At 38.6% G+C, this 26,529-nt stretch overlaps 1 protein-coding gene across 4 annotated transcripts in view; it reads right to left on the bottom strand.

The window, feature by feature from the left end:
- CDH7 (cadherin 7) overlaps positions 1 to 26,529 on the bottom strand; it is a 135,113-nt gene that overhangs the window by 23,503 nt on the left and 85,081 nt on the right. For all 4 annotated transcript variants that reach the window (XM_084887836.1, XM_084887838.1, XM_084887835.1 and 1 more), the window contains 4 exons: positions 21,630 to 21,766; positions 20,540 to 20,661; positions 19,791 to 19,908; positions 16,497 to 16,748 (listed from right to left, as the gene is read on the bottom strand). In XM_084887836.1, the coding sequence (XP_084743962.1) occupies positions 16,497 to 16,748; positions 19,791 to 19,908; positions 20,540 to 20,661; positions 21,630 to 21,766 (629 nt within the window). The remainder of the gene's footprint in view (positions 1 to 16,496; positions 16,749 to 19,790; positions 19,909 to 20,539; positions 20,662 to 21,629; positions 21,767 to 26,529) is intronic.

Raw genomic sequence — 26,529 nt, 5'->3', positions numbered from 1 at the left:
CAGTGGGTGGTACTGACTGACTGACTATGAGGGCTGGCACAACAGAGTAGGAGTCACTAGTAGGATTGTGTTGACCATGAAATCCATCCTTAGGGTGTGTCATCTGTGCAGCTGGTTAGGTGGTATGCTGGTGTAGTCTGCAGCCGGCCACTGGGTGTGTTGGTTCTGGAACTGCTTTAGGGGGACTATGCTGTGAACTGAGGCCAGATGACACTAGTGCCTTTTGATGAGCATCAAAACATGAGTTGAGGTCAGCTGTCATTTATGCCAGCTTTGTGCCCGCTTGGTTGAAGCTACATTCTGAGCTAACACTGGCTGCAGCTCACAGATTGGAATTACAATGAAAATTGAGACCCTTCATCACTTGCGTCAGGCTTGGAGTGGCTTAACAAGAGGTACAAGACATGAGGAGGCCAGCCACTGCTCATCTGGGGACCTTTAAGAGATTTTAGGAAAGTCCATAGCACGAGCTGAGGAAGGCTTCTAGTGTTGAAAATCCACTGGAAGCAGCTCCTGCTGGGAATGCGAGTTGAGTGGGGTGAGGTCTCAGGCTATTACCAGGGTGGAGGAACCGGTTAGGTTAATGGAGAGCTCAGATTTGGCATATGCCTACTGGTTGGAGGTGGAAGGGCTCAACAAAGGAAGAAGGGTAACCTTCAGCAATTCTGTCCCTAGAGAGAGCCATCCTGATCCCCTCCAGACCTCTTTAGTTTCCCCCCTCACACTTTTTTTGTGTTGGGGATAAGAATGAGTGAGTTTACAAGTGAGCAAGCCTGTTTCGGGCCCCTTGAGGAATGCCTGGGTCCCCAGTAGCCCTCTAGTTTTCACAGCAAGAAGTTATGAGGAATCCTCTTCCCAGCATTGCTGCAATAGGATAAGGAGCCCAGTGTGGGACTAGGACTACTTGCTCCTCAGTGGGAACCTCCACAGCTGAGATATAACTCCGATTCTTGATTGTCACAAGTGGATGTAGGATCAGCCTATTCTGCATTTCCCATCCCCCCAACAGATTTCTCTATATCTTGAGTTAAATAAGTTCTGCTCAGCTAGTCTTCAGTAGGTTTTCAATTACTATGCTTACCCAATAATTCAGTTATAATTTTGTTATGTTCATGGGAGGAGGCAAATCCAGCAATTACTTATTCCACTATCTTGATTGGAAGTCATAAGATTTTTTGAATGTTGGAACATTTTTGAGAGATTTATGAAAGTTTGGAAAAAAAACTCACAAATGTATAAAATGCTTAAAAAAAAAAAAAAAAAGTACATCATCCTATATAATAAAAGCCCAGCAAACAAATGATGGGTCTATCAGCAGTTGCTGTGATGTGCACTGACCACCAAGGGGAATACACTCAACACAGGAGCTGCCCCCTGGTGGTCAGTGCACTACCGCAGTGGGAGTGCTGCTCAGCTGACTGGGATGAACAGCTGCTCCGTGAACCCCATGCAAATGGAAAGGAACTCAGGCTGCAATCTTCACCTTCTTGCCCCATGCTCCTCTTCCTCACAACCTGCCGTCACCTACAGGCCCGCGAAGCACCATCACTGGGCTCGCAGAGCTGATCCCAGAGGCTGGGAGCCAAGTTCATGGTCATCACAGGACCGCGGCCTACTCTGCCACCTCTTAGTGCTATTATCCCTGGGCCTGGGTCCCCTGGAGAGGTGACTGCTCTGGCTCCACAGAATATGCCAGACCAGGGAGCAGCTGCACAGAGGGCAGGTCCACAGCCACTCAGCTGACTAGGATGGGTGGCACTCTCACAGTGGGCCGATCCCCACAGGCCACACCCCCCCACTAGCGCACAAATCCATACACTGGGTCTCTAGTAATAATGTATAAAAGGTGTCGATTCTAGGCTATTTTACCTTTACTTACCATAAAACAAGTCTATTATATACATTTGAAATTTACCAAACACAAACACAAACACTGTGCATGGCACCATTTGAACTGAGAGAAATGTAAACAAATATGAAGATGCATTTTAGACCATAAATGCATAAAAGTAGCTGTATTTCTACTGCAATGATTCCATAGCCACCTTTTGTTGCTTTTGTGGTGAGCCCAAGTGCTGTGAGCCGCTGCTTAAAATGCCACGCGACACTACTCATCTCCATATGAGCACCGTGAATTAGTGAAAAGTGATCTGTCGCAATTCTTACGTACTTTCCTCTGTGTTAACTGTAATACCTTACACCCTTGAATACCACTGTGGGACCCATAAGAAATGCCACTAGAAATGGAGAAATCAGTCTCACGCAGCAGAGAAAAGCCATGATATATACGTTAGGTTGTGGTCAGTAGTTGTGTGGTCGCTCACCATCTCAAGATAAATGAATCCAGTATTATAGAAAAAAACACACACAATAGGTAATTATAAAGGTATTAGAGCAGGTAAGAAAACCTTGTGTTTTGTGAAATACCTTTTTATGCAATACCTTGTATTAAAAATGTAGCTTTTTATATGACTACAATCCTATATAATAAAAGTATTATACACAAATCGACCGAACTACAGAACGACCGGTTACTATGATGTCCACTGACTGCCCGGGGCAGATGCTCAATGCAGGAGCTGCCCCCTGGTGGTCAGTGCACTCCCAGGGGTGAGTACAACTCAGCCAGAAGTCAGGTTCACAGCTGGCAAGCATAGCATCGGTGGTAAGGAGCGAGGGGTCCCAGACTGCTTGAGGGATGTCTGTCTGCTGGCTTAGGCCCAATCCCCTAAATCCGTGATCGGCAAACTGCGGCTGGCAAGCCACAAACGGCTCTTTGGCCCCTTGAGTGTTGCTCTTCCACAAAATACCACAGCCTAGGTGAGTCTATTTTGAAGAAGTGGCGTTAGAAGAAGTTTAAAAAATTTGGCTCTCAAAAGAAATTTCAATCGTACTGTTGATATTTAGCTCTGTTGACTAATGAATTTGCCGACCAGTGCCCTAAGTAGGCAGGCGAACATCCCCCGATGTTTCTTGGACTGTGAGAGGGTGCAGGTCTGGCTGAGAGAAAACCCCCTATCCCCAGTGCACAAATCTCATGCACTGGGTCTCTAGTAGTGTGATAAGAAAGGCATACATACCTAGAGACTGGTATGATTTTAGAAAAAGCAGTCATTTTATGAGAATTCAAAGCAAAAGAAAAGTGAAGGATCCAAAGTTGGGGAAGGAAATGCCAGCAAATGATGGTTTGATCATCTTAGGAAGAGGTTTGGCTTCAAAAATGTCAAGGTAACAGCAGAAGCAGCTCTGCCGACCACGAGGCAGTATAATAGCTCCGAGACCCCATTAAAAAATCATTGAGGATAAGAGTATCTGACTGAAGAGGCTTTTAAAAACAGACAAAAGTGTCCTGTTTTTGGAGGAAAATACCACATAGGACATTTCTTAGTAAGGAAGAGAAACAATTTAAAGCAGAAGGCGACAGGTTAACTTTGTTTTGTGCAAATTCAGTAAGGTTTATAATCCAGGCTGCACTTATCTATAAAGCTGTTCACCCAAGAGAACTGAAGGAAAAAGAGAAACATCAGCTGTCCGTCTTTTGGTTGGAGAACAAGACAACCTGGACAATGAGAAACCTTTCTCCATATTGGTTCCCTTGATGCTTTCTCCCTGCAGTCAGGAGGTTCCTGGCCAGTAAGGGACTGCCTTTTAAGTTCTTCCGATATTGGGCAATGCCCCTGCCACCCAGCACTTGTGCATTCAACACCAAAGATGTCACAGTGGTCTACTTGCCCCCAAACACAATGTCTCCAATTCCATTTCTAGATCAGGAGGTCTGAAGGACCTTTAAGTATCGTCCAAGCCCTGGAAGAGAACCTAAGTAGAGAGTAAAGACATTTACAGAGCTGTGAAAATCATCATGCCCCACACAATAAATTCCTGCTGAAGAAACTGTGTTCATATGCAGTGCAAAGTTTCAGAGCAATAATGACAGAGCCAGGGAAGGAAAGCCGACAGACTGGGGGTATAACCAAAACGTTGGAAGGATTTGAAGATATGGATATTGTTGTTTGAGAGCTAGTAGACACCACAGCAGAAGAATTAACAGAAGATGAGGTGAGTGAACCTGAATCAGTGCCAGAGGGCAGAAAGAAAATGGAGAAGCAGCAGAGCCAGAAAGAAACTGACAATGACGAAGAAGGTCCTGATGACTCAAGGGGCTCTGGCTTCTTTTAGGATTTGGGGCCTTTGGTGATGAAAAGGAGGAGTGGTGCCACAAAGAAAACAATTTTAAGGAAGTGAAAAAGTCAAGAAATCAGACAGAAATGATGTGTACTTCCATGTTTACACTGAGCTATCTGTCTCCACCACCTTGAGACAGCAAGACCAGTCCTCCTCCTCAGCCTACTCAATGTTAGGACCATTATGGTCATCCAAAATCATCATGCTGTATAATTAATGTATCTGTTGTGTCTGTCTGCTTTGTGTGGAGAGCAATTAATGGTAGAAATGTTTTGGTCTCATCACCATTGCCTAAGTATTCATTCTGTAGAACATTGGGCCAATCCTTGAAGTGGAATGACTATCCAGCCATAAAGTGTGTGATGTTTCATAAAAATTGATATGGTGTTTTTATTACTAGTTTATATAACTTTTCTTTCAAAAATTACATTACTGTACAGTATGCCTCACTCATAATTGGGGAAACAGTTACCTGTAGTGATAGGTTAATATGCTGTTTTTTTTTTTTTAAATATAACAATCTTCCCAATACTATATTATGAATATGACTGTAATAGTATATGCCATAAACATTTTATAACAATTGATTAGGCTATCATAATCTCATCATATTGCTGCCTCTTAGCTATGAACACATGATCATTATACCTAAAAATAAGTAAATTATTTTTCCATTTTGATGTCTAGTGGTAATACATATAAAATCTACAGTGTTTTGTAGCACATAAGACAATATTGATATAGGTATTAAGAGATGATTAATTTGTCTAAGGCAGCATAAACTTATGGTACCTATAAATACAGTACTGTATTTTCTCTTCTGGTTTGCTTAACATTTTTTCAAGCTTACTTTATTATAAGATCACAGTATATACACAAAATATGTGTTAACTTAATAGTTTGTTATCAGTTAGGCTTCCAATCAACAGCAGGCAATTAGTATTGATAGTTATGTTTTTGGGGAGTCAAAAAATTATACGTGGATTTTCAACTGCACTGGGGGGCTGGTGCTCCTAACTCCTGTGAGTATATATAAAACAATTTTTTTTTGTATTTACTGAAGACATCTTTACATTACCTATAAAGTTGAGTTTTGATTCTCAAGTATAGTGTTCAATAAAGGTAGAGCACCCACAGATAAAATACACATTAAGGATACTGATATCTTATGGAGTTTCTCATTTCCAAATTTTGCCTGAAGCAATGTGAAGTGTTTTACATTTCAATGACTTAAGGGAGTATTTTTTCTAAATACTGGAGCATGCATAACAATAAATTTTAACCTTTATATAAAATACTTATTAACTGTTCTTCAGGGTCTATAGAGATAATCTCTATATTAAAATCTATTTCCTGATCTAAGTATGTACAAAATTATACAGTTCAAGTGCTTTTATCATCTGTCTTTTCTGTCATATGGAATATAATTCTGAGTGGAGACCGAGGAAAGAGCAGGTCTGGTTGAAGTCTAGACATGTGGCACATATTGTGCTGGTTGGTTATGGCTTTACATATTCAGTTAATAAACATGTGTTAACCATTTAGCATATGCGTTAGGCATGATAACAATGTTACACATAGAGACAGGCATAACACATTTTCTCCTGGATTTACAATTAAATGGGACAGACACATATTAGTTAACTAATAAGACAACTAAATGTATTTTTCCCAAAGAGGGAAATATGATCTTTAAAGATACATATTAGGGAAAGCAGGTCTAGACAAAAGAGATTTAAGTGCAGCTGGGATGGGGCTGCAGCCCTGATAAGGGAGATTATTCTCAGCACAGTCAACTGATAAGCAAAGGTTTAAGGCAGTGCAGCTGGAGAGCTGAGTACAAGGAAGGAGATGAGATCAGAAATGGAAGCACCAGAAAGAGACTGCAGGCCCAAGAACCAACAGGTTTTCAGGAGTGGGTGTTAGAAAAATAATTAGAATGCGACTGCAGCAGAAAAAGCATGATGCTGCCCTAAATTTCTGGTTTTAGAACTCAAGTCAACATTTATTAAATATCCAAATATGGTAGGAAATAGTGCTCGGTTGTGGCAAAGCCATAAAAGAGAACCCCTGCATCCATACAGCTCAATCTTTGTAGACTATCTGCACATATAGCATTAATCATCATGCAGTTCATGTAAGAAGGTAAAGATACGGTACATAGGTATAAAGAACTTGCCAGAATAGCGGTATTCTCCCAAAACTGAGAGAAGTAAAAGGAAGATGGAGAAACAATATCAAACTAGCAGGCCCCTTCATTTTCAACTTCTCTCTGTGATCTATAACAGACATATAAACCAGAAGATGTTTTTTGCTTAGTCATCGTCAAAGTATGTATTTCAGTCCTGCTTTCCTAACCAGCTTCCTAGAGGTTAACTATAGCATCATTGGCCCTACAATTAAGAAGCCCTTCTCTCCACTAAACTGCTATCATCAAGTGTCTTATCTTCTTAAAAGTTATCCAGATTTGTTGTAACAAAACTTATAGTGTAGTGCTCAGCTCAACACCTTATCATTACCCTGAACCCCCTGCACTGAGTTCTCTATGCTTGCAAATGTCAGAATTCTCAATATCCAATTTTGGTACCCAGCACTAGGCACAAATCTGTGGATGTGGTACAAAATGATGCCACTGCTAGATAAAGCTATAAGAGGGACAATTTTCCTCAATGCATTTAATTATGTTTTTACATATTTCAAATGTCGAGTCTGGGATTCATTTAAAACAGCTTAGTCATGTGAGTTATCAAGCCACTTCCTTTCTACTCTAAAAAAGATTTTTGTTTTAAGACTGTATATGTATACCTCTTAAATATCACTTCCTCACATTTATCCAGTTGTTTAGAGACTGACACCAAAAGTGTAAAGGCTCAATGTTGTTTAATTCAACAATATTTTCTACTGACCACTGATTTGCTAAAAGTATAAGCCCTATAAGAACAGCGGTTTTTATTCTGCATAGAACAATACTTGATGCTAAGTATGCATAAATATTTGTTAAAGTCCAGGAAAGGTTCTGTGACTAAAGATATTCTTGCCATTAAGTACAATACTTTTTATAATACAAGAAAAATAAATTAATAAAATAAATAAAAAGTAATATAACATACTGGAGACCCAGTGCATGAAATTTGTGCGTGGGGGATGTATCCCTCAGCCCAGCCTGCACTCTCTCCAATCTGGGACCCCTCAAGGGATGTCCTACAGCCTGTGTGAGGGGCCACACCCCCTTCAGGGTGAGGGTTCCCACTGGGGGGCCTGGTGGCTATTTGCAGGCTGGCCAAGACCCCAGCAGGGTCCCTCATTTGCTTCACTTGTTTCATTTTTGCTAATAAGTATCCTTGAAAAGTTTAAGTTCCGTATCTGGTTCACACTTTTTAATCATGATATATTTCTTTTGGACAATGGATTGAAACAAAGATTTAGAAATACTAGAAAAAATTTAATTGCATATGGTCCTAAGGAATGCTACTATAAAACTATATTTCCTAATGACATATTGAACAGCAAAACAGCAATTACACTACAATTACTACTGCATCTATAAGGTGTTAACTGATATGACCTTTTCTAAATGAAAAATCTGCCAGCACAATCTGTATACAATTTCAGCAATTTATTATAAATAATTACACACATCAGTGTGCAAGTAGAACTTAACCTTTTGATAACTTTCCATAGGAAAGCACAGCAGAGAGTTAAAAAAAATAGTTAATTTGCATAAATATTACTAAAAATCTGTAACTAAGGTGATGCATTTTCTCTCCACCTGCCTCAGTTTCTTCCTCTCCAAAATAGATATAATAAATAAAACTCACCTCAAAGGAACTACCCCATAGCAACTTAATGAATATGAAAGGTGTTTATAGTATTTGTAAAATACTTAAATAGTGTTATACCTAGTAAGCATTACTTGGTTTTGTTAAATAATGTGAACTTGTATAATAGATTCAATTCCAAATTCTTTGGGCCTTGCTAAAATTTGAGTCACAACTGATGCACAGAAACAAGCTTTATCATGAACTTGCCTGTGATTCTGATAACTCCCCATTGATTTAGTTAATTATCTATTCTATTTATTGGATGATAGGATAATGAAAAATAATAGTAGAGTGTGATAAATTCCCAAATTCATCCCAAAATATTTTTCCTCCTACATGCTCTAAGCTAGGCTCTGAAAATAAATTAAGATCGCAAACAAACCTATTTACAAAATGTGAAAATGTGATGTGTGCCCCAAAGGTTCTATGTAAGAATCATGGTGTGAGGCCATTCCCTCTGGAAAGGTACCACTGGGGCATAAGTGCCAGGTGAAGGGATGCAAGAAGAATGTTTCAGGAACAAGATGGCATGTTTGAAACTAAGGGCAGAAAATGCTGTGGTTACTTCTACTCAGAGGTAAGCATGTATCAGAACACACCTGCTTTGTGGCCTATGAGATTTTATGTATGTGCATTAGATGAAAATGAAATGTTTCAAGTAGAAAAAATACAGGGTACTGGTGTAGGTGTGATCACAGAAGGAGGTCAAAGATGTCATCGGAAGTGACATCTAAGCTTAGATCTAAAGGATAAGAGAAGTTAACTTATCATTTAGTCTGGATCTGAGCTGCAGAATCAGAGGTATATGCAGATTCCTAGAAACAGAAGGCCAAAATCTGAATTTCTGCATATGAATCCACTATATTATTTATAGTCACAAGGATAAGTAAATATTTGTAATTGATAAAATGCAAGTAAGTGATTAATCAATTAGATGATATGGTTTAAAACTTTAACTGAATTTTAAACAAAATCTCTACTGTATTTTTTTTTTATTTAGAGTCTAAAATTTATACATTCTCATATTCTTCATGAGCCCTTATATGGTTTCAGGGCTAGTAACCTATGCCAGTGGTCGGCAAACTCATCAGTCAACAGAGCCAAATATCAACAGTACAATGATTGAAATTTCTTTTGAGAGCCAAATTTTTTAAACTTCTTCTAATGCCACTTCTTCAAAATAGTCTCTCCCAGGCCGTGGTATTTTGTGCAAGAGCCACACTCAAGAAGCCATAGTTTGTCGACCACTGACCTATGCCATTTGCAAGCATGCATCATAGTTTTACCAGCAGGAATAGAGACTTATCTCAACATAATAATAAAGGACAACATGTATGACAAGCTCACAGCTAGCATTATACTCAGCAGTGAAGAGCTAAGTTTTATCCTTGTGATTAGGAATAAGATAAGTTTGCCAACTATCACAGGAAGTTCTAGCTACATCAATCCAAAAAGAAATAAAAGGCATCTTAATTAGAAAGGAAGGGATAAAGTTATCATAATTCACAGATGACTTATAGAAAACCCTAAAAACTATTATGACACGAATTCAGTAAGGTAGTAGGATACAAAACTAATATACAGGAATTAGTGGCATTTCTCTACACTAATTATGAAATATCAGAAAGAGAAATTAAGAAGACAATCCCATTTAAACTGCATAAAAAAATAAAATAGGAATAAATTTAACCAAGGAGGCAAAAGAAGTGTACTTTGAAATACTTTGATGAAAAATACTGATGATGTCAACACAAATAAATGGAAGGATTTACCGTGTTCATGGACTGAAAAATTAATATTGTTAAAATGTCCATACTACCTAAAAAGCAAGCTACAGATTCAATAAAATCTCAATCAAAATACCAAGGGGCTTTTACAACTAGAACAAATAATACTAAAACTTATGTACAACCACAAAAAACGTGAAATAACCAAAGCAATCTTGAAAAAGAGTACAAAGCAGAGATATCACATTCCCTGATTTCAAACTGACATAGAAACAGTCACTTAGATCAATGAAAAAAGAATAGAAGGCCCAGAAATTTACCCCCACATATATAAAGCACTCATACAACATTAAAAAAGTCCAATTAAACAGAGGACCTGAACATTCTCCAAAGAAGACATACAGATGACCAGTAGACATATTAAATAATGCTCAACATCACAAACAGAGAAATGCAAATCACAATGGGTAGAACCTCACATCTGTCAGACTGCCTATTAACAAATCAGAAAATATATGTTGGTAATATTTTGAAGAAAAGGGAACCCACATGCACTGTGGGTAAGAATATAAACTGGTGCAGTCACTATTGAATTACCATATGATCCCCAAATTCCATTTTTGAGTAGTTATCTGAAAAATACAAAACAGTAATTTGAAAAGCTATATGCATCCTATATTCATTGCAGTAACCTAGGTATCCCCTGATAGATGAATGGATAAAGAAAATGTTATATGTATACATACACACAAACAATGGGATATTACCCATAAAAATATCTTGCCGTTTGCAACAACATGGATCCACTGAGGGGAATAAATAAAATAGAAACAGACTCACAGATACAGAAAACAACACACTGATGGTTGACGTACTGGAGTGGGTGAGAGGATGGTGAAAGGGAATAAGAAGTACAAACTTTCAGGGAAAATAGTCATTATTGTAGTAATCATTATTGTAGTAATAATTTATATGGTGATCACCTTGTCAGGAATATAAATATTGAATCGCTGTTGGTACACCTGAAACCAGTATAATATCATATGTCAATTATACTTTAACTAGAGGCCCACTGCATGAGTTTCGTGCACTGGTGGGGGTGGTCTCCTCAGCCCAGCCTGCACCCTTTCCAATGTGGGATCCTTCAGGGGATGTCCGACTGCCAGTTTCTTATCCCACAGGAATTGGGCCTAAACTGGCAGTCGGACATCCCTCTAACAATCTGGGACTGCTGGATCCTAACCACTCACCTGCCTGCCTGATCACCCCTAACTGCCCTCCCCTGACAGCTATCTTGTGATGACATGAGGGCATTGCGCAAGGACGTGACACCACCTAGGCTTTTATCATATAAAAGGATAATGCTCTTGCCCTACCTCCCAAAGCAGGAGTCCACTACGGAGAGAGTAGAAGGATGCTCCTGGACTGTTCTACACAAGGTCAGGAGGCCCATAGGTCCCACAATCAACCTGGACTCAGAAGCAAAAGTGAGTATGAATAGAAAATGGAGTTACCACTTGCTAGTAGTGGTGAGGGGCATTTAGGCTGAGTCTAAAGAAGATCAATCCACGTAGTCTGGGTCAAGTACACTCTGGATAAAGGTAAGATTGAGCTGGGAGGGAACACCTAGGTCACAGAACGCCAGTGATTTTAGTCTTGGGGAGTCATGAAAATCTTACTTTAAGCTGAACTGGGCCACACTCAATTTTCTTTTAAAAAGCTTACTCTATGGCAGGCTGGTGTGGCTCAGTTTGTTGGAGCATCATCCCATACACAGGAAGAGCTTACTCTGTGGTACTGAGGGGTTGGGATGATAGAGACTGGGGAAACTGCCATAATGCAGGAGGGGAAAACAGACCCTGGGTCAAATCAGGCCAAGCATAAAGGGAGAGAAAAGAAGAGGTTCAAGCATGAACAAAGTTCAGTTATCAGTACCTGAGAATCAACTGCCTATGGAGGATGAAATAGAGGAGGAAGTAAAGCTGAGTCCGCCAAAAAAAGCATACAACATAAGTAGGAACTAAATTAGGAAAAGAGGTAGGAATACAGAAAAATGGTTCAGTATATGACAATTCTACTCAGATGTCTAATGTCAGCAGACCAAAGACCACATCTGTCTAGATCTTCTATGAAAGAGCCTAACCAGAGGTTTGCAAATCCTGTTTTCCATGTCTCATGACAGGGAAAAGTCTAATTATAACTGAAACAAGTAATGCAAAACTCCCCTCTGTTGTATATGAAAATTAGAAAGATTTTCTATGGATCTCAAGTTAAAAACTGACCTACGCAAATGGCTCTTTTGTGCACAAACACAACTGGTACACTTCAGCTACACTGAAGTATAATCTCAAATGTAACACAATTCTAAACATGTTCTCTCTCAGCTGGAAGTAATTGGAGGATACTTTAAATTAGACACTCAGAGTTAAAAGAGTGGTAAAGCTACTTATGTGAAACAGACCAAAGATGCTGTTGGCTCTAGTGTAGGGGTGTCGAACTCAATCAGAGAAGGGGCCAAAATCTAAAATCCAGCCTAAATCGCGGGCCGAATGGTTTACTGAACAGTCATAAACTGACAATGTCATAAACTGACAGCGGAGTGCAGTGGTGACAGCGCGGTGTGGGCCACATTGCAAGGCCTGGCGGGCTGGATTTGGCCCGCGGGCCTTGTGTTTGACACATGTGCTCTAGTGTGTCAGTACCTGAGCCACATACCCACACACTTACAGGCATGTCCCAGAGACACACGGTGTCTCATCTCAGAAAACCCACAGGGAAACGTGCCTCAGAAAGGACATCTAGAAGGCAGTCTTGACTGTTTATCCTGGCTCTGACACTCTTTGTGCACATAATCTAATTTATAGTTTTCTCATATTAAAGGAGGGCATCATAATAACGCTAATATCTATCCAGGAAATGTGCTATTAGAATTAGATAATACTTAGAAAGCACTTGGTTAAGTTCGAGCACTTAGTACAAGCTCATTAAAGGTAATTTATGTTGTACGGAGCTCTCACTCATTTGAAAAATGAGCACATCTGTTACCATAAATTAGCTACTGTGGTCTGCCCTTCATGATCAGTGGGACTGCTATGACAAATGGGTGCTATGGTTATACATCACGATGGGCACACTCTTTTACAGCCTTATCACTTTTGCTCAGCATTGGGATGTATTTTCCGGTTAGGTGTATTATATCACTTACATAACCAGGTTATTTTTTTGTTTTTTTCCGGTTAAAATCAAGAGGGTCACAGTAGCAGAGAAGACAAGTGGAAAAATGCATGACAGCTACTAGTAAATGCCACCCTGGCAGAACTTGAATTCCATGCAGTCAACAGTGGTCCCACAAATGCCTTATTGAACCTGACACTGGGCCAGTCTAATCGCAGTTGTAAAAGTAGGAGCGAAAGTTATAGGACTTCAGTTACAGTTACTTGGACCTAAAGGTCCAAATACAGAGTCAACAAAACTTTATATAATAAATTTAGGGATAGTTTTAGTGAGCAGCAGCACAAAGCTTCATGCAGAGTAATGAAAGAATCTAGCTGTCATGTTCTTTGAATAAATGTACATTTTTTAAAATATTGAAACCATGTTTTAAAACAAAACAGAAAATTCTTTATTTTCTGAGTATTTTTAAAATCTGAAGTAATAATGTTATTAATGCTAAGAGACAAATTATATGAATAACTGATTAACTTATTAAGTGCTTTCAGGCTGGTTGAAAAATAATGAACTATTATTATAAAAAATGCATAAATGAAATTGCTGTTTGAGTTAGAGCAAAATACATTCTCAAACACTGGTGAAGTTTTAATACATGAAAAACAATTGTGGTGAAGTTTTAATACATGAAAAACAATTGCGGCATCTGAGTGATGCCTTTCTATGAACTTGAACTTTGAACATAACAATGTCTCCCATTCAAGTTGTACTTGGTATAAAGGAAACGTGTATTCTAACTTGGGGATCATCTCTTTCATTTAATAATTCAGCGGGGGAGGTAAATTAGAGAAAGGATAAGAGAGAAAACAGAAAAGAGTTAACCTACAAAGTAGAATACAGATTTGTGAGGACTCACAAATCCAGCTTCAGATTCCATGGACTTATAATCTTGAGACAGAAGGACTACATGTAAATAGCAGTTTTTATGTTTGCAGTGTGTATGCCCTTTAGCCTTAAATTCCACAGCAGTGACTGAGCATAAGGAGATCTAGAATCTTATATGAACTCCTAGAAATCATCTCCCCCAGTGCAAAGTGCAAGGGCTTGAACTGGAATTGGTTTCTGGGATGCCTTCCAGTACTAACAGCCTAGAAACGTCAGAGCATCTCCTTCTGTCACGTCACAAGTAGCTTTAATTTGTCACATCCCTGGAACACGCCCTGGGCATGCCAGGAAGCAGGCTAGGCAACTAATGCCTAGTTGCTTCCCTCGTTTCACCTTTAAATTAACCTGATCCTCAAGTTCTTCTTCCCCATTCCCACCTCTTCACTTTGCTATTTTCTAGCAATATTTGTCCAGAAGCCTGCATAGATTTGGGTTAGAAACCCTGATATCTAGTGGCTAGAAATAAGATTCACACTGCTTGTTGAGGTGATTTTAAAAATGAGTCATTTGTGCCCCAGAAATCAAGCTCCAGATCAGGCTGTGCACCCCTTCTGAGGACTGTCCCATTAGCTGCAGCACCTATTGTGAAAACTCAGTTTATAATAGAGAAGACACTTCTAAAGACAGAAAATAAGGCATAAAGAGACCCTCTTCTGATCTGAAATGCTAACGTTTACACAGACTGATTACTGGGCAGAGTCCTTACAGGAAAATGGAAGCTGTAGGCAGAAGCCTCTGGTTCAAAACCCTATTTGTTTTGATTTATGGGACATAAACTTCTGACCCTTAGAAATGGAAGCAGCACTCCTCACCTGGTGTCTGTTTAAGAAAAATGTTCAAATTTAACAAAAAGAAGAGTCATACTTAACTATATTTTCACCAAATCCCGAAAATATTATGCTAATATATGTATACACACGTCATATGCAAGATTGAAACCTAATAGAACTCTATTTCACCTCCAGTAACCACTAGTAATGATTCTTAACTAATTAGACTCATCAAGCAACCTAAATTGCAAAGAACCCCTAAGTCACTGGTGAAAATATTTCCTTAAGCAGGTTTCATTAGAGAGCCTTAAAAAACTCAAAAGTTAATTTACCTGTTGGGTATGATTATATTCTGGGGATTACAATTTTTCTTCTTACTTCTTTGAAGTGCAGTGTCATCTTAATTTTCTGTGATGAACTGGTCAAGTTCAAAGAGAATCATTCACAGATCATCTACCCCACCTTTCTTCCCTGATCCTTTTTCTGAGCTCAGGACACTGCTCTCTTAAATATCTTCCCTTCTTCCCTTCTAGGTTATTCAACTACTACTAAATAAATATGCGATTTACATTTTTACTATTATTTATTGGAACCTGGTAGAACATTCAAAATAGTTTTCAATGGTTCCACCTTTTTCAAAATTTATTCTAGTCCCTCACATTCTAATCAGGCCTTAATTGGGAATTACTTTCCATTTCTAATTAAGTTCTGCTACCTGCATGAAGCTATATGAGAAAATATTTAATTCCTTTTTTTACTTATTTGGTTAACTGAAGTTACTGAAGATAACAACTTCCATTTGTAATGAGATCACTTAAAGTATATTAATAAGTAAAGCTTAGGTTGAGAACTTGCTTCATCGGTAATGTTTAAAATTTATGAAATGCTCACTCTATGGAAGGCACACAAATTACCTCATTTAATTTTCACAACCCTACAAGTCTAGTTCTAATGTTTATCCAGTATGTCCCTTTTAGCTTAAGAAGCCAGCCTTGGGAGAATCAACGTTCCCCTGGTGAAGAAACAGTGCATGTTAGAGGCAGTAATAAAACGAGGTATACCTAACTCCAAACATATTTTTTTAAAAACATTACACAGTGATGATTCCCATTGCTAAATTCTGTTTCTACAACACTGTGTCATAACTGGATTTAGAAATTATATTAAATCCAAGAAAACACATGGTACAGTCTCAGCTGCAATATGAAATGCCTGTCGTCCTTGCTGTAGGAAGTTAAACACTGTGAAGGGGAATGTAGCTGAGGAATAAACCCATTACCCCGTGCCCACATTGGATGTCTCCCAATTTTTAAAAGGATGCTGCATAATCCCTCATAAAAATGGCAATTCTAATATGAGTTATAAATCTAATTTCACCACACAGTAATCATGGAAAAGTACCATTAAATATGTTAGTTCTTCTTGAGGAATTATCACTTTTGCACTGATGAAATTGCAGGCTTTTAAAATTGGTAAATAATTATAAAATCCACCTTAAATCTTTTCTGAAAAGAGCTAGGATAGAAAGCATAATTTCTAATATAGGCATGTTATCAAAACAACACAGAAAAAATTATCTCAGATCTCCTCTGCAGAATATTCTAAGGCAAACAGCTGTCTGACCTTGAAATTTTCAACATTAAACATAAACCATGTATCTTCACCGTTGATTTATAAAAGAGACCTGGTATTTTTTTCTGAGTTACATTTTTAAATATACCACTGGGAAGTGTAACTGGTGATCATGGGTTGCTCAGTGAGCAAAATACCATCCAATAGAATATTTGCATATGTTCTTGAAAAATATACTTAAGAGGGATAGAAAAGAGTTGTGATGTGGCTGTGACTGCTCTTACAGCGCAAGCACTGGAAACAGCACCTACCCAGTAATGTCAGGACACAGGCGAGTATTGCGATCAGGGCTCCGGTGCTAAGGCCGGCAGGTAGGACATAGGCTTCAGCGTTGCAGGTCTGGGCTATTCCATCTGCATCACAGTCACAGACTCGAATGGTGAGGGTGTTGGTGCTGCTGAGCGAAGGCGACCCGCTGTCCATGATGAAGATGGGCAGATAATACACAGACTGCTCCTGCCTCCGAAAGCCATTCCTCCTGGTGAGAATGGAGGCCGTGTTGTCTGGGAGGAAGACGGCAGAGCTATTAACATGTTATTTCTGGTTAAAACCAAAGTCGGTCCTGCCAACTTCATCATACTCAAGTCACTCTACTTAGTTTTTATTATATGGGATGATTCTCTGTCCAAAGGAACTAAGTGTCCAGTTGGACATTCAACCAATTAAAGTGTAATATGCTAATATTAGATATGCTAAGGCTGCTCAACTGCTCACTATGACATGCACTGACCATCAGGCAGAAGATGCTCTGACCAGTAGGTAAGCTTGCTGCTGGGGTCCAGCAGATGTAGGCTGGACAAGCACTGGAGCCCTTCCTCAGTCCCTCCCCAGCCCTGATCCTGTACTGGTAGGGTCCCTTGGCTTGGCCTGCACCCTCTCACAATCCAGGCTGAAGGACCCTCCCTCTCCTCCCCCTGCCCAACCCGAGTGCAGGAATTTCATGTGCCAGACCTCTAGTATTAATTTATCCATCATGCTAAACAGTTAAAACCAAAGATGCAGTTGTAAAGTAAAACTGAATATGAAAAAGCTTATTATTTCTAACATACAACTTTGTAAGAATTACATACAATATATCCTTTTAATTAGCTTAAGTTTCAAACCATACACTTACAGGATGATAAAAATTAACAGGTTAAATATGTTAGGAGCATCATCAGATAGCATACATGAAATTTCAAATACAAATACATTCTTTAACAAATTCCAAACCCATTATAGAAACAAGTGAAATACGCTACTCTAGTTTCATCTGAATTGAGTGTGCATAACTATTCAAGAAAGGAATTATATTATAGTTTTTAACATTCATATTGGTTTACATTGCTAATAAAACCCATGTATATAAACATTTTGTTAGCAATAAAATAGGTCATTTGTGTTTAATTTATACTCAATGTTTTATTTCATCTAAACAATTATTGTAATTATGAAACGTTTAACAGTGATCAATAACTCTGTATCAGAAAACTGATTTCTACACCTGAAATAGATTTGTTTATCTGCTAGCAATTTATGCAGTTAACTTGTCTTAAATAACTAGTTAGGAATTTATGTGATTCTTTAAATTGACAACAATTAATAAAGGAAAAGAAGGAAAACCAGGACCTCATGTGATTCTTTAAATTGACAACAATTAATAAAGGAAAAGAAGGAAAACCAGGACCATAGTTTCATCCAGGGCTTCAATATATTGTTCCTTTCCAAGCTGTCAAAAAGATGTTTATCCAGTATTACTATGAAAGAATAAACAATATTCTAAACAGCAAGCTCCCATGAGCTGCAGAAAGTGTATAACCTGCAATTAAAGATATGGCAGGAGTGAAACTTTAATTTTTAGGTTTTACCTGTAGCTTTTTATGTACGCAAATCTTATTTTAAAATGCATGAATTTGATAGGTGTTCATTAAAAAACTATATATGGAGTTGTTGAAGAATATTTCCTTGACAATGTTTGTATTCAGTTAACATATGGAGTTGTTGAAGAATATTTCCTTGACAATGTTTGTATTCAGTTAACAATAACACATGTGCGTGCACACAAGTCTATGTCTTGTTCTCCCAATCATTCAGATGTTGTAGTATTTGATACGCAAAGTTATTAATTAGTAATCTAAAGCACCTGATGTCAAATAACATGCTCAAACACACAATTAATTGTGGAGCTCATACTAAAAAGTCCAATATGTAAGACAAGAACCCAGTGTTCCAGAAAGAGGTCATAAAACTCATCATGTGTGTTAAGCGCTTCCTAAGATGGAAGCGATGGAAGAACTAATGTGTTTATCCCTACATGTTCTCCTTCAAGGTCCAGGCAAGGGAGCTCTGGACTTGACCTGGGGAAGTCTTTCAATTGTGTCCTGAAAACCCAGATGTTGCCCCCATTCATGGTGGTCCTGCGAGGAGGACAATTGGGGGAAATCCTTACACTCTTCTTGGGAAGGTCACAGACTCTCTACCTTGTGCTGGATGAATGGAGGTGCTGGGCACTATCCACACCAACTATGATTAGGTCAGAGAGTGTGGGATTCCTCACATGGAGAGTGTTCTGCCTTTCCTGTTACTAAGGGGATATGACAGTGTTGTTGAGCAGCACTGAAGGAATCAGAATAAATTATTTCAGTGAATGTCTGAAGCCAGTTTCTGCACTGAAGAACATGGTGGCTTTAGGTAAAAGCACTTATTATGTCCATCTTCTGAGAGCAGGTCCTTTTCGATAAGCCAGGACTTGACTAGTAAATCCATTTCTACATTTTTCCCCCCCTGAAACCTGGTTCACACTTTCAATCTGAAATAATTACATTTTCTACATTGTAAATTTGAATGTACACAATAGATAGGTTTTTCATGCTTAAAGTTATTACAACTTATACTGTCTTTTTGTCTATAGCTATATATATTTAACCAAAACCAGAATTTATTTATAGGTATTTGCAAAAATGTTTCTATAATGACATTTAGGAAAGTGATAAGAGTCATTACTTTGGAGCAAAAGGATGGGATTTGTGATGACAGAGAATTCTTTTTATTCTTTTTAATCTTTGCATCAAGAATACATTTTTACTATTTTCACAGATCACTTGTTTTAGGTTAAAAAAAAAAAAACACCTAATGTTAATATTGAAATTATAAGTCAAAGTTGACTTAGGTTGAAATATGTCAAGTGCAATTAATATTTTCCTGATGTCTCAAGTCATATCTGTGTAGGACCTTCCTAATGAAGGCATTTAGCCAGCCCTCAACCCATTAGATCATTTAAAGAGCTTGGTAAACAAATAAGGAAGCAAATGTCTAGAAGAAATGACAGAGAGAGATGGATCTGGCTTCCCCCCTATTTGGATTTAGGCCTAAAATTACTTAAGTAGCAGCTTCTTCATGACAGTAAATCCATAGATAAAAATTACCTTAGGGGCTTATTGCCCTTTAATTAATGTCCTTGCTGGGGAAGGAAAAAAAAAGGCCATAATCAGCATTCCTGAGTGAGCCAAAGCACTCGCTTCCAGTTTGTAACTGCTGCCTCCACGGTGACCGTGCCAATCCCTTACCTTTGTTATCTTTCAGTGAGAAGTTGTGGTTGTTCATTGAATCAGTGGCTAGGCTGAAATAAAACTGGTGTCCGTTGGATGGCTCGTCTCTGTCCACCGCACTGATTTTCTGGATAACCTAGGACGAGGAGGGAAGCATGAGGGCACGGTGTGCAGCGCAGAGCAGTTCACCACAGAATAAGCACTGACTTCCTCAGTGAGGTGGTGGCTAGGGGCAGACGGACCAACCTGAACCCAGAGTAAAAGGGCTCTGAAAAACAACCATGTTCTTTTCGGAGCTCAGATTTGAACTATCCTTCGTGAACCTCAGAAATGAGCCAGTTATTCCATCCTGCGAAAGATCACAAAACCCCGGACAACACGGATGAGTGGAACAAACCACACTGGGATGAAACTACACTTAATTCTCAGAACTTCAAGGCACTGAGCCTGCTGTGTAAGGTGGGAAACAGCCCAATCAAGCTTAATAGGCTCGACTCCTCCTTTTTTAAAAGAGGTTAAGCCCTTAACCATTAGCCATGACTTTCACAATGTTTACTTTTCTTCCTGAGCAAGTTTTCATCATCCCAATGAAACCACGATTTGAAAGTTCCTTTAATATTAGTTTATGCTACACATCAAAGCATTCGTTGTGCTGAAACATGCTGATTATATTTTATCTTACAGCTGGCAGGATTTCAAAGGCAACCACCACTGGCTCCTTTGAAAGAAATGACAAACCAGAAGCATGGTGCTCAGAAGTCTCTTACCTGCCCCGGCTGGGCGTTCTCACACACAGTGGTCTCATAGTCCATGGCGAACTCTGGGGCGTTGTCATTGATGTCCAGGATGGTGATGGTCACGTAGCCTCGTCCTACTTGAGATGGGTTCTCTAATCAAGAGGAAAAGCTTTTGTCACTTACTGAGTAGAGCTGTTATTCCACTGCCTTTCACTCAGTAAAATGGCTTTTACTCAAACTTTTTAATGTTTCCTTTTACTCATAAATCTCATATTAAAAATAGTTAAAAATCAGCTCTAATTATTCATCTATCCTAACACTTTTTTCATCTCTGGCATGGGACTAATAGCAGAGCTGTGGTTGGGACCAAGGCGGTACTAAATATAGGAGTATTTTGAAATCTATAAAGGATTTTACTTAAAGATACAAATGTTGTAAAAAAAAAACAAACAAAAAAAAAACCATACAATTCTAATAAGAAAATGGTCAGGCCTCAAATAAATCTGGAATCATAACATTATAGACTTTAAAGGGAGCTACAGAAACTCTGATCCAATGTCATATAACTGGATGTATATAGAAATAAAGATAATATACCTGTATATTTTTTAGCCCCTGGTAAGTACTGTTGAAAGTATGTTCTATGAACCATGTATTTTATTATTATTTGATGCTAGAGCTCATAATTATTATGAAGATAAATATATATTCTATATGTACATAAAACAATGCATTATGGTTATGCACTGTTCTTCGAATGCTTTTCTTATTAGGGCTAAAATGAGTTCATTTTCACAATATGCAAATCTGGCATTTTAGGTAGAAAGACCAATTTACTCATTTTGTAAGCTATTTGATCAACTCCACATCAGCATAAATGCAGCACATGAAATATGACCACAAGACAAGAAGCTCTGAGAGGATGATTCAGGCCCACTATTTGATAGTCATATCTTTTCATCAACTTTGTAAGTATTAGCATTTAAACTAATGAATATAAAATATATTTCAAGCTTTTGTTCAACTGAAATAAGCACCTAATATAACTGGAGTTGAAATTATAACTTCATGACATCCCCTTGTCCTTCATCCTAAATCAGTTTTAAACCTTTCAACTTACGGCTCTCCATCGCCAGGACTGTGATATTATGAACAGCATTTGTCTCCCGATCCAAAGATTTGGCCGTTGTAATCACTCCACTGTTGGCATCAATGTTGAAGTATCTCTCCAAGTCTGTGTTTCTGTCAATTGAATACCTAATTGAAAAAAAAAAAAACCTTCAACATTTATGTTTATAATTTACTACATGTATTTCACTAAGTGCATAACCAGTCACCAAGTCCTGGTAACTCCATGATCTGTCATATTAACAATAAATGCATGCTCAGTTTAAACTTCACTGATGTTACACTGGATTCTTATCCTGTATATCAGTCTTTTGGCTTTTCTTTTACTACAAAATAAACACCACTGTACAGTAATGGCTCTGAATATGCCATTATAAACTTCAAATAAGTCTTTATTATCATTATGATGTTGGCTCCTAAAAACCATTTACAATCAATGTAGCAGCCCTGGTCATAGTTATAGATCTCTTTACAATGAACACTATGTGGGTGAAACATATGCAGACATCTTTCTCATTCATTTATACTTAGTAACATCTCTTGTATCGATAACACCAGCCTGATCTTAACCGTGTTTTTTTAGTATGTGTATCTTATTCAAGGGTCTTGACCAGGGTACCATAGATATATTTCAAAGGAAAACCCATCAAATTGCATGAATATTTTGGTGTATAAAGACCTTTTACAAAATATACTATCCAAACATTAGTGGAAAGTAATTCTTATTGGGTCTAAGTTTTTTTTTTTGTTGTTGTTTGTTTGTTTTTCCATACATAAAATCCACGCTTTGCTCATGAATGACTGGATTCTACTCATATTCTTTCTAGTTGGGTGAATTAAGAGCTTTCATATAAAAAGTAAACAGACAGCCGGGACTGGTTTGGCTCAGTGGATAGAGCGTCGGCCTGCGGACTGAAAGGTCCAGGGTTTGATTCCAGGCAAGGGCATGCACCTTGGTTGCGGGCACATCCCCAGTAGGGGGTGTGCAAGAGGCAGCTGATCGATGATTCTCTTTCATCGATGTTTCTAATTCTCTATCCCTCTCTCTTCCTCTCTGTGAAAAATCAATAAAATATATAATAAATAAATAAATAGTAAACAGACAAATGCACACCCAACTTAGACTAAGCCAGTATTTTACATTTACATAGTACTTCTCAACTATTATTAAATAGTATTAAATAGTATTGTCTACTTCAAGTCTACTGTATTACAAAATACAAGACACATAAAAAGAACGGAGGAGGCAGCAGAAAATACAGTGGTGCCTCGCATAACGAACGCCTCGCACAGCGAACTTTGGACAGGTTTTTCATGAAACCGTCGGCCAAAAAGCAGAAAATGGATGAAGATGTGCAAGATTCGGTAGACTCTACTTAGTCTGTCTTAAAATTAAAAAAATGTGTGTTTTTTTTTTTAAATTATGTTTTTAGATGTATCTAAATAAAAATATGTCATCTTAGCATATTTTTTTTATGTCATCTTAGCCTATTTTATGCTACAGAACGAATTATTTTTTTTAACATGTATTGTTATGGGAAAACGATTTTCACATAACGAACTTTTCGCATAACAAGCTTGCTCCTGGAACGAATTAAGTTCGTTGTGTGAGGCACCACTGTATTAGAAAATAAAATTAACCACAAAGCAACTAGTATTATTGTCCTTGTGTTGGAGTAGATATTTTGGTGTTGATAATCTGAGGAAATTATTTTTTAGGGCTTCTATGTTCTCAATGTCATGTGAGACCAGAGAAGAAGGTGTTTTGAGGAAGAAAGAAGTGATTTTTTTAGAATGAACACACACACACACACACACACACACACACACACACACACGTATATTGGGATTTGTGGGCATAATGTGAAAACAGTCTTTCTGTTTATCTGTCTTGCTCTATTCTTATGCATCTATTCAAAAGTGCATAAAAGCAAAGGGTTGGATTTAACCACTTGTGAACAATGGAAGGAGAGAGGGGTCAGAAAGAGGAGCATATGCCCCAGAGTGACAATAATAAAGGTCCGTGGTAGATAAGTTGATAAGAGAGAACTGAATCAATAACAGGCAGATATTGAGAAGATGTTAGTAGCATCACAAGCTTACAGGTCTTTATCAGAATGCAAAATTGCTGAGGAGGGAGTTGCTGGGCAGAGAGAGAGAGACATTTACTTGTTTAATTTCCCACAGAGCTAAAGTCAATGACCAAATCATTTGCCTCTATTATTGACTGCCTCAAAGTTTTCAGAATTAGAATTTTAAAAATTGAGAATTTAATATGTTAAATGTCTTCAACTTCTATTCACCTCATAGAAAAATCCCTAATCTTTTGGAGAACCAGTTATCACCTACACTTCTCTGTATTTTGAAGAAGAATGGACACCAAAGTCTCTATCATCCTAATAGTAATCATTCCTATATCATAAACTATGTAGCTGTGTGTCCTTTAATAGCTATCATTCTCACATAGACCTCCCTAAATAGCAGAGCCTCATATATACATATCTGGCAACATGTGGATTATTCTGACATTCTTATCTCATGTCTCCCATTCATTATTCATGCAACCAGCGATTATTCGTAAGCACCTGCATGTGACCCTCTATATCAGGAAATAAAGTTTATAAACATTTTTAAATATAAAAAAATTACAATAAATATTTAGGAGGAAACCAACACATTGCTATTCTGGAGTCTGATGAAGGAAGTCAGGGAAGATGTAGGAAGAGAATGAGGTATTGGCTTGAGAAGAGAGGGAAGACCTCAGCAAGAATAAGGAATACAACCTGCCTGGAACAGTTGCTGTGGTGAATATGTCTTCTTCACAACTTGGGATCACCCAGTAGTACAGGGGCTCCCGTTTCCTACCAACCTCTCTGCCCATGAAAAGGCTAGTGTTTATGTATGAGGCATTGGCTAATGTATAAAGTTATCCTGAGAAAGTTTACCATTTCTTAACCAAAAGAAATACAGGCACCTTTTAGAGAGGAGATAAATTTCTCTGAATTAGAATGGGGGAGGAAGTAATGGAGCCAAAGAGAAGACAGGCCCTGAGAAATTTGGGGGAGTGCCCTCTGCAGCTCTGGGCCCACTGGCCTACGAACAGAGAAATGCAGTTGCCTGAGTCAATGAGAGGCTGAACAGGAGAGGGAATAGAGTTTCTCTAAATTGTGAACCAAACTTATTAGTTTCTGAAAATCACAGTCTCAACCACTTGGCTACTTCATCCTATGTTACATGACCAATCAAGAAGTCGCTCCCTTTTTTTCCCCCCCAGCAACAGCACTGAAAGCGTTGGCCTATCTCTTTACTGCACAGACAGATCAAAACCTTGGTATCCAGCCTCAATCCTTTTCCTCAATCTTGCATACACCTTCAACATCTTCAACTCAAGCTAAATATCCAAAAGCAGGTTTATCAATCTTTCCCTGAAACTGTCCCTCCTTCTAAACTTTCTCATCTTCATAAAGTGCTGAGAATTTGGAACATGGTTTACTTTTGGTTCCTAATCCTCAAAAAACTATGCAAGGCCATGTGTGACAGAGACATGTCATCCATTTGCCCTTCACTCTTATTAACAGAACCCTGCTTTTGCTGGAGGTAGCCAGGTGCCTGCCTAAAAATCAGCATTGGCTGGTCTCCCTTGTAGGTCTGGTGTCCTTATATCTAAGTTTTAGCAAATAAGATACAAAAGAAAGTTATTGCATCATGGAATACCTCCTTAAAAGATAGAGGTATGAGTTGCTAATTCAGCTGGCATGTGATTTCTGCCCCTTCTCCTCTATCTCACCTGGGACATGAACACAAAGGGAACATGTCCAAAAGCCATCTGGTAAATATGAGGTGATGAGTGCCTGGTGTAAGAAGCCAAGGCCCTTGATGACACTGTACTGCCAAATTATCAGTCCTTGAGAGCAGAGCTCCAGACATCTCATTAGTAAGTCATTAGTGTTAAGCTCTGTTGCTACTAGCCAAGCACAATTTCTAACTAAGGCAAGCAGGCATCATTATTGCTGTATTTCAGTCCTGGACTCCAAAGTCTCACAGTTGGTGGCTGAAGGAGCCAAGATTCAGAAGCATGTCTGTCTGAGCCATCTTTCCAGTACACGCCTCAACACCTAAAAATGAGCATGTAGTCCCTGCCACCTACAATTCCAGGTTCCATATTCTTTGTGTTTTTCCCACTGCTCTCCTATCTAAAATTCTAGGCTAGCCAAACCAATGTATTACTTGATGAATAAAAACATCCTCTGTATCTCCATTTCTATTCCTTTCCTCACACAGCTACTCCTGGCAATTATTTTAGTCCTACATATCCTTGAGGAAAATCACCTAGTGTTAAAGCGGCAAGCCCTTCCAAGCACGTCATAAATCATGCCTCCTCTTGTACTTGGGGCCTCTCCAAGACCCCACAAGTGTGGAGGGCTGCGAGGGGTTGTCTTAGCCAGCGGTCGGCAACCTTTAAGACATAAAGAGCCACTTGGACCTGTTTTCGAAGGAAAAAAAAAACCTGGGAGCCGCAAAACCATTGCGACATTTAAAACAAATATAACACTGCATATATTGTTTCTTACCTTAATGGTATATACCGGATCGTGCAGAAAAAGGATTTTTTCACTTAACAAAAAGAGCTGCATGCGGCTCCGGAGCCGCAGGTTGCCGACACCTGTCTTAGCCTCTCCTCCCACTCAACACCCAACTTCCAGCGTCCTTGGAGCTTGTGCATCTGAGACTTAAATGCCATTGCAGAAGACTGCACTACTGTCTCAAGTCAGAGATCCTCAGTCCACAAGGCTTTGGAGCTCTGCCCGAGGAGATGAACAAGAGGTGCAGAATGTGGCTGATTAGGTTGGGATGAAAATGAAATGTAAGCCATACATCATTTGGTGAAAATG

This window comes from Pipistrellus hanaki, assembly GCF_964339955.1.
Source record: "Pipistrellus hanaki genome assembly, chromosome: 6".
Classification (NCBI taxonomy): Eukaryota; Metazoa; Chordata; class Mammalia; order Chiroptera; family Vespertilionidae; genus Pipistrellus; species Pipistrellus hanaki.
The sequence above is the reverse complement of the archived record's forward strand: the minus strand, read 5'-3'. Positions and strand labels throughout refer to the sequence as shown.